General features: G+C 48.6%; 2 protein-coding genes across 2 annotated transcripts; one reads left to right on the top strand and one right to left on the bottom strand.

The window, feature by feature from the left end:
- Positions 1–1,500: 1,500 nt before the first annotated feature.
- On the bottom strand, positions 1,501–5,024 carry TMEM199 (transmembrane protein 199). Its single transcript, XM_007937364.2, has 6 exons — positions 4,823–5,024; positions 3,711–3,784; positions 3,335–3,424; positions 2,829–2,871; positions 2,051–2,163; positions 1,501–1,596 (listed from the first exon to the last, which is right to left on the bottom strand). The coding sequence occupies exons 1-6, from the start codon at positions 5,022–5,024 to the stop codon at positions 1,501–1,503; spliced, it is 618 nt and encodes a 205-aa protein (XP_007935555.1).
- A 211-nt stretch (positions 5,025–5,235) lies between these two features.
- Positions 5,236–12,311, top strand: POLDIP2 (DNA polymerase delta interacting protein 2). Its single transcript, XM_007937361.2, has 11 exons — positions 5,236–5,396; positions 6,772–6,853; positions 7,743–7,786; positions 8,414–8,510; positions 8,659–8,734; positions 8,936–9,043; positions 9,520–9,656; positions 10,403–10,429; positions 10,623–10,748; positions 11,552–11,631; positions 12,197–12,311. Exons 1-11 carry the CDS (start codon positions 5,236–5,238, stop codon positions 12,309–12,311), a joined length of 1,053 nt encoding a protein of 350 aa, XP_007935552.1.
- Positions 12,312–15,141: the final 2,830 nt, after the last annotated feature.

Genomic DNA, 15,141 nt, shown 5'->3' with positions numbered 1-15,141 from the left:
GTTGGGAGGCGCTCAAAATACAAAGTGGCCACAGCAACGGACTCAAGCAAACCAACAATCATGAAGGTGGCAAAGTTCTGTTCTGTTGTCATGAGGTCACCATAAGTCAGAGAGACTTAGCAATTTACAACCACCATTAAAAGGGGCCCTTGAACAATTCTGAGACCATGGTAATCTTAGTGTTATGTGTCACAGAATTTGAACTAATACACTGGATACAATAAATATTTACTGGATAAATAAGTAATGTTGATAACCTTTAAGTGCCTTAGACAGATTCCATCAACACTAATGTAAGTTCTTAGAAGTGTAACATTACAGAGACTGTAGAACAACCTAGGAGTCCTTGACTCCACTTATCAGACAAAGGACCACAAACCCATCATTTGATCTCTCTCAGCCTGTTGTGTCTTCTGGAAAAGGGACCTAAATCATTTCTTTTTCCAACCTTCAGGACTGTTGTGAAGACCAAAGGCAACCATGTAAAACAATTAGTCAACTCTGAACATTTACATATTATTTTTTGTATTCACGCAAACATGTTTAAAAAGCCACATAAGATATCCTGCATCAAGATTATGTATAACAGTATGTATATCACATTCATATATATAGTTAAAGATGAAAATAGTCCCTATAAATAGTTTACAAAGAAAAAAATAGTCTACAAAGAACTTCCCTCTTTATTAGTTCAGACAATCCCCAGTAGGTATATCTTCCCATTCACAAACACAAAGAATTCTGCAATCAAAAGCAGACACACTGAATGAATTTGTTTAATAAAATTTTACCCAAATCACAATAAAAATTAAAAAAGAAAACAGCAGACATTGTGTTTTGACATCTGGACTGTTTTCAGTTTTGGAGGCAGTGCAAAAGATGATGGGAAGGAGGGTTGGTAAATGGCAGAGACTGACATAACACATAGAAAACCAGACAAAGGCAAGGAAAAGGAAGAGAAGGTTGAAGATCAGCTCCGATTCTGACACTGCCTTGCTTAGTTTCACCATCCTGTTCAATGTCCTCTGATTACACCTTTTTCCCAGCACAAACTGGAGAAAGGAGATCCTTCCTGTTTTTTTGGGACCTACTGATCTAAATTCCATGTCTGCATCAAGGACACATGTACAAAGAATGACAACTGATTTGTGGTCTGGGCAAGTTCAAGGCAGTATGGTCTGCTTCTGGGAAGGCCTGGATTCCATTTCCTCCCAATGGAAAAAAACAGCCTGAGCAGTGCTCAGAATAGACTGGAGAAGGCAGATGGAGCACCAGATTCAGGAGACAGTACTGACAAGCCAGTTTTTTGAGTTTAAAGATGTATTGCTTGAGTCTCCTCCACTTCTCCCTCTGGAAGTTCAAGGAGGACAGGGTTCTCCACAGGAATAGCAGGTGGCCCGACCCTGTGACTTTGAACAAAGCCTGATGGAGTCAGTGACAGGCAACTGGGAGCCCAAAGCCCCTTAAAACCTCTTCCAGACTTTGAAGATGAAGCACTAGTTACAGCTCTCCCAACTCGCCTTCCATCGCCCGTACCATGACATACAGCTCGGCCAGACCCACCACAGAGGCGACGATCAATGCAGCCAGCACCCGCTGGGGAGGGAGAAGACCAGGCTTATGGGATGCAGGCTAGCACTCAACTTGGCATCCCCCCATCTTTATCAAGGATGGACAACACCCCAACCCAGCCCTAGGATTGGGAAAAGAGGAGAAGATCTTGCTTATTATTCATCTCACTGCTGTTGTTATGTGCTGTTGAATGGGACTTGACTCATAGCAACCCCTCCATGGGTTTCCGAGGCAGTATCACTACGGAAGTAGATTGCCCCATCTTCCTTCCAAGGAGTGGCTGGTGGGTTTGAACTGCCAGCCTTCTGGTTAGCAGTCAAGTGCCTTAGGCAGTAGGCTACCAGAGCTCACTGCTAGGAAGCTCAAATGTTTATTGCACTGAATATCCATTCAAGTTTTGATCTGTGCAAGGCACACACCCTCCTTTTTCCATTAACAACCCCTTCTGGGTCCCCTGTCCTGCCCAGTGTTTACTCACTGAGGCCATTTCTGTGAAGATGTACTGGCTTCCAAGGTAAGTGCAGACAAAGGCAGCTGCCACTGTGACAATGAAGTTGAAGATGGTGATGACTAGAGCCTTCACTGATCTCACTTGAGGAGAAGCCCAGAGAAGAAACCTTTAAGTCAACATCCCCCAGAAGCCCCTCTGATCTCATGGCTGCCTCCCCTATTAGGTGGGTTCCCCTCAAAGAGTAAGCATGAATAGTGTGATGGTTAAGGTTACATATCAACTTGGCTATGTTGCTTCCCAGTGGTTTGGCAGATATTATGTAATCATCCTCCATTTTGTGATTTGATGTGAGCAGCCAATCAGGTGAAAGGGGAGTTTCCTTGGTGGTGTGGCCTGCATCCAATATATATGGATGTCCTAGCAAATGCTCTTTCTCTTTCTTGTGCCTGCATTTGCCTTATTATTCTCTGACCTCCAGTTCTTGCAACAAGGGCCAGCAACCTGCTGCCTAACCTGCAGATTTTGGGTTCATTAGCCCCTGCTACCACACGAATCAGGAAAAGCCTCCAGTCTACTGTAGATCCATGGATTGGAGACTTTGCAGTCTCTACCAACTGTGTGAGCCATTTCTTAGACATAAATCTCCCTCTATATATTTATACATATGCTGCACTGGTTTTGTTCCTCTAGAGAACCTAGCCTGAGATAAATGGATCAAGTTTAAACCCAGAGCACTGGGGTGGGGAGGAATGCCATAATCCATCCCAGGCAGAGGCTTTAGTAGCCTGATTTTCTGGCATCTCACCTTGCTTTCCCAGGTCACTAAGAGTCCCACCATGCCTTGAATCCTGGGAAAAAGGAAAAACAAATGATTTCAGAATGGAAGCTCAGAGGCAGCCCAAAGAGCACCCACCTGTCAGTCCGGCTAAGCCCGCTCTATTCCTCTACACATTAACTCTGCTTTTTCCATACATTCCTTTTGTCTACAACCAGTTTGTCTCTTCCCTGAACCACAGATCAAGCATTTCAGGGAAAAGACACAGATTCACAGTAACCATTTACCCCTCTCTTGCTCCAGGGCAAGAGCATGCCAGAGAACAGTAGAGAGCCTTGTCAAAGGAAGGCTCCAAGGCTCCTGCCCACCTCTATAACTATTTGGAATCAGTCACCATTTGAGCTCAGAGTTCCAGTAAGTGAGTTGAGAACATATTTGATATACATGCAGCACAAAGTACCTATGATCTCTGAATAGTGTACACCTTTCCATGTTTCTTTCCTTTGTACCTCTTCCCAGTGTAGGGCTACCCTTACCTGGCAGGTGACATTACGGGTGATCCGCTTATATTCCTCATTGGCCAGCTGTATCTTAATCTTTTCCAACCGGGCAACTAACTCTGGGTTCTGGGACAGAGAAATCAAATGAGAAGAGTTACCAATTTCTAACTTGCTACGAAGTACGTCACAATCATTGGTTCCAAAGGGCATAGGACTGGGGTGCCAGGAGAGCCATTTGTCAGCTCTGCCTTCACTTCAAGCTGTCAACCAAGGAAGACAATATCTGTTTTTCCCCACCCAAATTCCCAAGGACTGAAAAGACAACGTTTGGAGCTTAAAAGTCATACATTCAAGTATGGTGAAAAGCTCAACTCGGACAATACCCATTCTCACAAATGTATCCCCTACATACCCGTGGAGGCTTTACAACCTCTGGAAGATAGATTTCACTGCCTTCCAGGAGCTCATGAAGATACAGCTTGGAGTCTGGGGAAAAAAGGTTTCCATAACATAGTGATCCATAGAGCTGAAGTTGAAGGATTTAGATCAGAGAAGGATCTAGTCCTTCTATTCTTTCTACCAAAATAAAACATGGCTGTTACCGTATCAGTCCTTCTTCAGCATCATTTTCACTTGGGAAGAACCTACCACAATTCCACTTAAGTCTCACCTGGTGTTGCACTGCTGACTGTCAGTTCTCAATTATCCTGCCAATGTCACAACTAACATGTAAGCTGTTTACATTTGCCTTTGAGTTAGGTCATTTTTGTGGCCACTTAGATCTCTCCTAAATAGTTTAGGTCACAGTGATATTAAATACTCAGGACACCAGACCAGCTTATCTTTTTCCAAAGTCTTTTTCAGTTCCTGTAGTTGAGCAGTCTACTACCCTTTGAGTTTCCAGCTAGGCTATGTTAATTCTGGCAAAAGACCTTAGATACTAGTATGTTCTATTTCTTCCCTTTACAGTTAAAGAAAATGAGGCCCAGGGAGGGAAATGACTCTTCCAAGGGAAGTTAGTGGCAGAGCTAGGACTAGAACTCAGATACTATTCCCAGTCCAGATCTTTCTGCATGGCTTTTTTCACCAGAACTAAAGTAATAATAATAATAATAATAATAATAATAAAGTAATTAGAAAATAACGAAGAATTGATCACTTTTGCTTTAGAAATGGAAAGAAACACAGAATCCAAGCAGGACAAGCTTAATGGGTTCTTAATGTGGCCTGAAAACAAGAAACTGTAACTGTGAGGTGATAGCGAATTAGAACTTGGACTTCCTTAAGGGTCAAATGATTGTACAGTATGCCTGATAGTGGAGACGTTTCAGAGGGCACATACTGCACAAATAAACGTACTCATTCCAGGGGAGTTGTAAAGAGGGTGGGTAGCCCGAGGGTTTATGAGTTACTCTATTGGCGAAATTACTGCTCGGGGGCGAGAGAGAGCGATGGAAAACGATCTCAAGTGGGAGAAAACTCTGGAAACAAAGAGGCCACCCTGGACTAGAAACTGGGGCTTACCCCTTTCTCGCAGGTGTTGGTGCAGTTCCCGGATGAGACCAAAGGAAACCAGGCGTAGGGGGCCAAGGGGGCTGTCATGTTTCTTTCCCAGCGCCGCCTCAAGCTTGGCCCGCAGCTTCCGGGGCAGCTTCTCTGGCTCCAGCTCCCCACCGGCGCTCAAAGCACGAACCAACCGCTCGCCCGCCACCAAGGAAGACGCCATTGCTATGAGACTCTACAGTCAGGTGACCACCAGCCGGGATTTCCGCCTGTCGGGAGCCGGGAGAACCACGGAGCTCGCGGGGCGGAGCGAGGCAGGGCAGAGGGCCACGGGGGCGGTGTGCAGCGCGGGGCAGTGTGGGGCGGGGGCGGAACGCCGCCCGGCCGCGGGTAGGGCCTTGTGTCAGCAATCCGAGCGGGCTCTCGGGCCGGATATGGCGGCCTGTGCGGCCCGGAGGGCCCTGGCCTTTGGCAGCCGCTGGTGGTCCCGGTCGCTGACCGGGGCCCGGGGGCCGAGGCCGCTCTGTGCGGCGGGTGGAGCTGGGGCCTTCCCGCCAGCGGCAACCACAACGACATGGAGGCACCTCTCGTCCCGGTGAGGGACGGAGCGAAGGGGCGAAGGGACCTGGCTTGGAGCCCAGGGAGCGGTATTCCCGGCCCGTCAAGGAGGCCAGGAGGCCAGGAGGCCAGGAGGCCAGGAGGCCGGGCCTGTACCAGGCCGGCTGAGGGTGATTGGAGTTCAACCCGTGAGAGGGTCCCGCGCCGGTCGCCGACTGCGCCGCCTGGGACGTGTACCAGGAGCAAAGAAGGGAGCGTGGCCCTGAGCTCGGGGTTGTGCAGGAGCTGGAGAGATTGTGTGGGGACTAGATCAAAGGGAGAACAAGCAGCTCTCCCAAAGAGAATATTACCTCTCCGGCTTGGGGTGATGGTGGTCTCCGAGCACTGTTGTTAGTGACCAGCCTTTTAATTCAGTTCTAGAGCTTTCGACATGAACCCCAACCCCTGGAATGCCTCAAGGCCTCAGAAAGATGCTAGAGATGGGAAATAGTATCTTGGGCCTGGGCCCTGTGTGGATTGCAGGTTTCAGTGAGACATTGGGGAGATGCATTTTCTCTATATGTGACTTGGGGAAGGGGATTTGAGCCCTTGGGGATGGTGAGACCAGGGTCTGTGGGAATGGAGTTGGCATGTCAGATTGAGGCTGGAGGATCAAGAGGGTGGATAAAGTTCACATCTCTGAAACAGTAAGAATTGTGCTTCCAAGGGCCCCTATAAGAGCAGTCCTGTTCAGAGAAGTGACTGAACCCTGAACTTTAATGACAGTTTTTGAAACACATTGGGAAGGGACAGTAACTCTTTGCAACTTAAGACCCCTTTGCAAATGGATGTAAACCTGAAGAAAAACTGCCTGGAGAGGCAACTAGGATGTTCAGTAGGAAATCTAGAAATGATGAAGCCCTTCAAGGTCAAGATGAGAATTGCAGTTTAGTGTGGGAGAAGGACATGGGATTATGACACACAACAAATGTTTATTGAGCACGTTTTATACACTAGACACTGAGGGGAGTCTAGGCTAATCAGACACAGGCATTGCTCCCAGGGAACTTAAGGGTCTGTAATGGAGACAAGGGATGGATGCAACTGAAATGCAGGGTGGGAGGGACAGGAGGTGGATAGGGAAGAAATGGAGGCAGAGGATACATTTCATTGGGGAGGAACCTGGGAGCAGTTCCAACCCTGAGCGCTGGGAGAGGTCTGATCATGGAGGGGTCTGTGGGTGGACCTCTAGTGAGGAAAGGCAGAAGCTCTGTGCGGTGTTTGGGAGGACCCTTGCCTGCTCCACCCAGCTCTACTGCTCCAACTCTGCTGTCATTGCTTTAGCCCTGCAATATCCTAGTAGCTTTTTCTGATGGTTAAATACCATTACTATCTCACCTTTTCAGTTGCTTGTGCTTTTCCTTCCTAATCAGAAACCGACCAGAAGGCAAAGTTTTGGAGACAGTCGGTGTGTTTGAGGTGCCAAAACAGAATGGGAAATATGAGACCGGGCAGGTGAGTGTTGGGCTGGGTCATCTTTCAACTTCATGATGCGCCGAGCTTCTAAAGGGAGTTGGATTTGGCCACAGGCCTGAATGTTCTGGTTCTCTGCCTTGGTGTTGGGTGCCAGACCAGAACCACTTATCTTTCAAGATGGATCGGGTGTGTCAGTGGGTTCTCTTTCTCTTTTGGTACCCAGGGTTGGTTTGGACTAGAGTGAGGAGAGAACCCAGCTGATGCAGAGTCCTCTTGTGTGGTGGATGGTGAGAAGCCAGTGCAGGGAGCTTTCAGAAAGGAAAACTTTGATGCTTGGTCTTAGCTGTACTGGCTATAGTGTGGTGAGCTCTGGGTCTGAGGTGCTTTTTTTTTTCTGTGTCAGCTTTGTGCTGGTTGGCCCCTTGTAGATAAGGAGGACTCATTTATTTATCTGTTTTTTGGTATGCCTACAACAGACCGGGCAAGGCTCATTGGAGTTAAATCAGAAAACAAGGTTGACGTAGTTCCTGCCTTAGTGGAGTTTCCTGTCTAGAAAAGAGTAAAGATGTACAAACGGGCAGTGGCTCTACATCATGTCGAGTAGAGGAGAGTCGGGTCAGGGAAGGCCGATTAGAGGAAGTGATGTCTAAGCTGTTACCTAAAGGATAAATAGGAGTCAGCCAGGTGAAGTGGGGGTGAGAGTGCTCTAGGCAGAGTGAGGACTGGAGGGTAGTGGTCTGAGTGGATTGCAGGGTTCAAGGGGGAGAGTGGCAAGACTTTGATCTAGAGTTGTCTCCACTTGTGCTGCGTTGTGGTCCAGGCCCTGGATGGATTTGATGAACAGCAGAATCACCAAGGTCCCCTTTTCTTCCAGCTTTTCCTTCATAGTGTTTTTGGCTACCGAGGTGTCGTCCTGTTTCCCTGGCAGGCCAGACTGTATGACCGGGATGTGGTTTCTGCAGCTCCAGAAAAGTAAGTTTCCTCATCTCTGTGCCTCACAGTATCCTCAGGAGGAAGCCTCACTAATGGCCTGAAGAGGTGGCAGGCATGCGTAACTGGGGCCCCAGAGGGGAAGACAGCATCCTCCTGGCGCTTGGGACCAGGCTCAGAGTACTTTTCTGGCACTCCAATACCCATGGAGACAGAAGTGCTGAGTGCCAGGAGCAGTTGCGTTTGGGGGACTAGTCTTCTTGATATCAGTTAGAATCTTTTCCTTACTCTCATATCATTGCTAGCATACATTAAAAAGAAGTCCAGCTCCATTAAATGATCATGAAAAGCCCTTGAGATGTGACAAGAGTAGGGTACTCTGGGCTCGGGGCTGAGGGAGCAATTTGATTTTCTCAACATGTTCTCCCCCACCCCCTTCCAAGAGGCATCCAGAGAGTAAGACAGATGATGGCTATGCCATGGGTCCTCCATGCTACATGTTTGCCCTTGATGGGGGAGTGGCTGGGCGGCTGGGGTGTGGCTGAGCAGGTCCCTAGGTGGTGCTATAGTACCTTCAGATGAGGTGACGTCCTGCTTAGGTGAGAAAGTGGTAGGGAATGGCTTCTCTTTCCCTTGAGGTGATCTAGGCCTTCTTCTCCTGCCCCACAGGGCAGAGAACCCTGCTGGCCATGGCTCCAAAGAGGTTAAAGGCAAAACCCACACTTATTATCAGGTGTTGATTGATGCCCGAGACTGTCCACATATAGTAAGTAAGCTGGGTCTGGCATTCCTTTCTAGGGGAAAGACCTGAACCCTAGTGGGGATGAATGGAGGGATAAGGGTCAGACATATCCCAGATCAGCCCTTGGGGCTGGAAAGTGGCCAGAAAGCCCCTGATTTACTTCTTGCCTTAGTCTCAGAGATCTCAGACAGAAGCTGTGACCTTCCTGGCTAACCATGATGACAGCCGGGCCCTCTATGCCATCCCAGGTGAGTGGTGAGCATCTGAGTGGTGTCTGTTGATGAGGGATCTGGTGGATTTCTGATATCCTTTCATCTGCTGGGAGGGATCGTCTGAGAGGAGTCTTACCAGGATTGTCTTATCCTGGGACAAGACCAGGAATTGTTTGTTTCTTCTCAGCTCTGTTCTCTACTCTATGAGTTTGTGGTCTCTTTGCCTCTCTCTGCCAGGCCTGGACTATGTTAGCCATGAAGACATCCTTCCCTACACCTCCACTGATCAGGTTCCCATCCAACATGAGCTCTTTGAAAGATTTCTTCTGTATGATCAAACAAAAGGTAATCTCTTTCAAGGAGAGAATCTGGAATGGGCAGGTCCATTTTTCAAAGAGAGTATCATAGAAGTAATTCCAGAGTTCTATTTCCACAACTATTGTCAAGCCTCCTATCTGACCTGTCAAGTAGATGGCTGTTATCTCTTTTTTCTGATATGGAAACTGAAGTTTGGGGATGATGATAAATGACCAAAGCTTGCTAGTTAGTCATAGAGTGAATTCTAAAAACCAGGGCTCCTAACTTCTTAGTCCAGTTCCCTTCCCATGAAATCTTACCACCTCCTCAGGCCTTATTCTTGGTGGGCAGCTCTGTGCTGCCTTCCTGGCTGTGCTTTTGCTTCATGCCTGGGTGTCCTGTTAGCCTGGGCCACCTCTGGAAAGGATTTCCCAGAAGGGGCAGTTGGAGAGCGCCCCACAGGAAGAGCCTGGGTGTAACACCCTGGACTTTGGCCTGGACTGACCAGTTGTCTATTGCCCTAGCACCTCCTTTCGTGGCTCGGGAAACATTACGGGCCTGGCAGGAGAAGAATCACCCCTGGCTGGAGCTTTCAGATGTCCATCGGGAAACAACCGAGAACATCCGTGTCACTGTCATCCCCTTTTACATGGGCATGAGGGTATGTGCCCAGTCTCGTCCCTTCCCTCTGCGCTAAGCCCCCAGATTCTGGGTGGAGTCCCCAGTGCGACTGCTGGGTGGGTTCTAACTTTAAACCACATCCCTGTGATTCCTCTCCGAAGTGCTGCATGTTGGGTGTCACACTCCAAGAGGAGGGAAATGCATAGGTCGCAATGCCCCTCAGTGCTCCCAGAAATGATTCCTTGGACTGACGCTTTCCTTATTTCATTGTGGTTCAAAGGAGCCATGTTTATGAAGAATATGAACATACTTGTTTAGATCAGTGTAGGCTGGTCTTCACATTTTATATGTTAGTTAGATGTTGATTGAGCTGTTCCCTGGCTGTGAGCTAGTCCCTGGGGAATACAAGTATAAATGAAACACTATTTCTTCCTTCCAGGAGCTCCTGGGAGTGGGTGGGGGCAGAGCCAGTGGCCAGCAGCCTGGGCTAGGAGTGCTGGGGGGCAGGGCTTGGCAGGAGGATGAGAAAGGTAAGAACCCTATAGGAGAGTCCTGTTGGATCTAGTTCTGTTGGTGAACTTGACAGGAGAAGAGAAGGGAGCCCAGGGATGCTGCCTCCCATGGAGTTGGGGACGTAGTTCAATTGTCACCATCATCCCGCAGATATTCTCTGCTTTGCTTTGTCTCCACAACCTTCCTAGAATAAATGCCCACTGGAGGGATGTTGATTGGAACCAACTTGGTCCTGTTCTCCCGGGACCTAAATTCTTTGTGTCTTTCCCCTAGGAAGCCCAGAATTCCCACGTCTACTGGGTGAGTGTCTCCCTCCGGGTGGAGGCAGGGAGCTCAGGAGGTGTGCCTGGGGGCTTGGGTTGGGAGGTGGTGGAGTTTACCACCCTGGCAACCAGCAGAGCCTAGCAGTGTGGATGCTTTTCACACAATTCTGGGGGAGCTAGCCCAAGGTCTAGTTCTTTCTCAAACATGAACTCTTCCCCACCCCCCACAGTGGCGCTATTGTATCCGCTTGGAGAACCTCGACAGTGACGTGGTCCAGCTTCGGGAGCGGCACTGGAGGATATTCAGTCTGTCTGGCACCTTGGAGACAGTGCGAGGCCGAGGGGTGGTGGGCAGGGTGAGCACCAGCGGGCCAGTAATGTCCAGCTTCTGGTCTTGCCAGTCAGGGGTTTCGAGTTAGATAGTCTGGATGCAAAACAATGTCCAGCTTCTAGTCTTGCCAAGCAGGGGTTTGGAGTTAAGATAGTCTGGATGCAAATTCTGGCTGTTATCTTGGTGGTGGTGGTAGGTGCCGTTGAGTCATCTCCGACTCATAGCGACCTTATGTACAGCAGAACGAAACACTGCCTGGTCATTTATTTATTATTTAGCTGCGTAATTTGGGGCAGATTATTTAACCAGACTCTATTTCTTACTGCTAAAATAGGGATTATCCTATTACCTTATGGTTGTTGTTGTTGTTATGTGCCTTCAAGTCGGATCTGACTCATAGTGACCCCTCCTTGTGTTTCTGAGGTGGTATCCCTACAGAATTAGATTGCCGAACCTTTCTTAGTGGCTGGTGGATTTGAACCGCCAGCCTTCTGGTTAGCAGAAGGCACTATGCCATCGGAGCTCCATTATGGTTGTTAGGGGAGTTAAATTAGCAATGATTTGCAGAGCACCCCTTGCATGATACCTGGCACTTAGGCACTTGGCAGTGTTCCCTTTCCTTGATGGGCACTGGAAGGGGTATAAGAGTAGGTCCTGTAGCACCTTTGCTTAGTACCTCAGGCATTCAGTCTGAGATGGTCTTTCCTAGAGTCAGAATAAAAGGCCTGTGGTCACTAGGCTATGCTGTAGGTCAACATAAGGGCCCTGGGGGTGCAGGGAATGTGACCTTGGAACTGGGCCCAACCCATTTTCCCTGAACCCTCACAGGAGCCGGTGTTATCTAAGGAGCAGCCCGCATTCCAGTATAGCAGCCATGTCTCCCTGCAAGCTTCCAGTGGGCATATGTGGTAAGTGAGCATGTGCTGGGCAGGGCAGCTCACCTCCATAGAGAAGCTGCAGGTCAGAAAAGTGAGAGGGTTACCCATTTCTCAGAGCTTGGGGCTGGGTTAACCAAACTAAGTCCTGAAGTGGGGCTTTATCTGCTACTCATTGTGTGGGACTTGTCTGGTATTTATGACTGTCCTTTTTCCAGTTTTCTGCATCTGTGGACCAATGAAAGCTGATGATTTGTTGCTGTGCTGAGCTGCCCGTGTAGTTGTGTTTTCCCCCCTGGAGTTTCATTCCTTAGCTTGGAAGTTAGTTCAGTCAAGTAGCTTATGCAGTGTACTTCTAAAGGCTGGACCAGGATAGCTATGTGTCTTTTCATGTAGGGCTGGGAGAGGCTGTTAAGCTCTTGCTTACCTGGGTCTATGACAGGGTACCTAACCCGTGTTAGGTACCCTGTCATAGACCCAGCAGAAGTGAGCCAGGCCTGCCTTATCCGGCCTGTGGTTTCAGCTGAGGGCCTGGGGATATCTAGATCCCCAGGAGAGCCTCAGACTCCTGCTAAACCAGCTCCTCTCCGACCTACAGGGGCACCTTCCGCTTTGAGAGACCTGATGGCTCCCACTTTGATGTCCGGATCCCTCCCTTTTCCCTGGAAAGCAATAAAGATGAGAAGACACCGCCCTCAGGCCTTCACTGGTAGGCCAGCTGAGGCTCTGCGTGCCCAGGCTCAGCCCCTCGGCTCTCATCCCACAGTTGCTGCAGAACTCTGATCTTTCCTCATCACGGGCCATAGTGGGTCTCTTAATCCCCTGTGCCATTTGATTGTGACTGTTTGCTCTGAAAGATTCACGTAGGACTCTTCCAGTGCCGGTCTCCTTGTAAGCCCTGCCTACACTGTGTTCCGGTAATCTTTCCACCAGGAACTTTTTGTGTTCAGGGCCTGGAGGAACTTCCTGGCCTGTCACACAAGTTATTTGAATGTGAGGTTTGGTCATTAAACCAGTTTACACCTGGTCATCTTCACAATTTCTGTCCCACGGTCTCAGGCTCCCCTTCTAACCTTTCCTTGTTAATCTTCCAGGGATCTGCCCCATCCTAGGGGCTGGCTGGGCAACTTCCAGGGTCACTGCCTCACCAGTAGGGAGGGGGCTGGGCTGCACTCTTCTTGTTTACCCTCTGCCAAGTACACAGGCAGGTGACAGCATCAGGGTCAAAGGAATGACCTGGCTTCTAGCACTGAGCAGCCATTGGCATCTCTGCCTTCTCCAGGCCTAGAGAGGAGCGAGGCTAGTTGAGTTTCTAGGAACACCGGGCTTTCCAGCTGTGAGCACAAGTTTGTCAAACACCCGAGCCACAGAGGCAGGGACTTGGCTGAGGAGCAGCTTTAGCTATGGATGGTGATTAAGCCAAGCTACTTTCTGAGCTGCTCACAGATCTCCAAGGGTCAGATGTGAGTTATGCTGCATTTTGCCCCATTTCTTACATATTCTAGGGCAAGGGCAGGGATGTGTACAGTAGGATTGAAGGTGTCCTGCCCCCTGACCAGTGTGGCATCTGTTAAACAGGTAGTTTTATTCTGGAAGTAATATTAAACCTCAGTTCCAGCCCTTATTAGTAGTATCCTTAATCTTCCACTAGGGGGCGCCTGGGTTTCAGAACAATTGAGTCCAATTGGTCATGAGACCTAGCTAGAATACACAGTCAAGGTGGTTTAGAGAAGTACAAGAATGAAGCCTATGGCAGTGACCTGGCCAAGCCATACTCACTGTAAACATGGTTTGTACCATTGCAGTGTAACACAATTTTATTAGAAATTAGTGTTTGCTTCCATGAACTATGCTTGAACCACAAAGTATTTCAGTTACATGATACAGGAAAGATTGTCTCATGCTAGGGTCCGTGCCATCCTCTGGCAGTCCTTAGTCAGGCACCAAATCCAACAACCCAGTGCTGGTAAATGTGGATAGCAGGCTTCTGGTTTTCTCAGCAGCTGACAAGAAGGTTTGACCTTCATCCACACTTTTACTCTTCTGGGCTGTTTGAAAAATCCACAGTTGTGAGCTGCTTTCTGATTGGGACTGGGAAACCTTTAAAGAAAATTCCTCAAACCTTTAAGTGACAAAGTCTGATTAAAGAAGCTAAGATCCTTTAAATGATTATCAGTATTTTTCCTAAGACCACAGAGACAGTTTTAGATAAAGTAAGTGCCCAGAGTTCTAGATTGTCACCAGTGAGATAGCTGAGGAGCTGAATGTCAAAGCAGTAAGCACGGGCTAAAGGGATAAAGGATGGAAGAGGTCAAAGGGCTAGCTTTAAATCACCTCAGCGGAGAGCTGGGAATGAGTGTGAAAGGGCTTCAAGGTCAGCTGAGGAAATAGTGCAGCAGCCTAAGGCTGAAACATTCCAGTCTCTGTGGGAAAGCCACAAAGCCAAAGCCTGGATTGGCCAAAGAAAGGGATTTGTCTTCCTCAGGTTACCCCAAGGAGGGTTAGTAGCTGATTACCACGGTGCCTGACCCGAGTCTCAGAACTGATCATACATTCCAGACTGTGACTAAAATGCCCAATTAAAGTTACATTTTCCTCTTCACCCACCTCATGTTATTTCAGGTCTTCATGAGCGTCTACTAACCGTGGGCCTCGCATTTTCCCACTGGCTCCATGGGGTCAGCCATGTAGCTGCTTTACCATAACTGCTTGTTGTGTTATGTGCCGTCGAGTCGGCCCCGACTCATAGCGACCCCTCCTTGGGTTGCCGAGGCAGTATCACTACAGAAGTAGATTGCCCAACCTTCCTTAGCTATAGTAAAAATAGTCAAGAGGGATAAGCTTGATAACTGTCCCTTCACAAGCAGAGAGGTACTGCTGAAGTGTCTGGGCTGCTTTGTCAGGCTGGCTAAACAGCTCCCTCCGTGCTGGCATTCCTTTGGAAAAGAATCCTGATAAGCTGCCTTCTCAGGGCTAAACCAAACAAAGAAAGGGAATGAAAACCAAAGCCCTTAGACTCACTCTTGCTGAAGAGCTGTGCCTGGCATCTCCAATAAGAAAGCAGTGACGAAGGTCTTCAGGTGGCTAGCACTGTTCATGTCATTCCTGTTTGGAGACTCACCACTTGGCAGAACCATCCCAATCAGAACACAAAATAAACACATGGGCCCTGGGCCCTGGGAAGTATGGCTAAGCACATGCCTCTCTATATAGGGGCTACCAGGAGTACAGGGCTGTGGGTTCTCTGCCCTCGGCCGATGGGCCCGCAGTCCCAGCATTGTGCACTATGCAGTGCCCATGGGCCCTGGAGCCCTCCTACTGCATCTGCTCCTAGACATAGCAGCTCCTGGCCAATGGCTCTTTGGCTTTACAGTTAATGAGGACAGTGTGCTTGGGGCTCAGTGCATTCAAGGACAAAAGGATCAAATAAGAGCAGTTATGTTAGACTATAGGAGCCAGTCTGTGACTCTTAGATGTGTAGTAAAAAATGTCTTTTCCCAAGGATGCCGTTAGGACGACAGGCCCCAACTTACGCATCCTTGG

Source organism: Orycteropus afer, unplaced genomic scaffold (assembly GCF_000298275.1).
Source record: "Orycteropus afer afer isolate SDZICR_OR568_19922 unplaced genomic scaffold, OryAfe1.0 scaffold00042, whole genome shotgun sequence".
In the NCBI taxonomy this organism is placed as follows: Eukaryota; Metazoa; Chordata; class Mammalia; order Tubulidentata; family Orycteropodidae; genus Orycteropus; species Orycteropus afer.
Note: the sequence above shows the minus strand (reverse complement) of the source record. Positions and strands in the feature narration are given on the sequence as shown.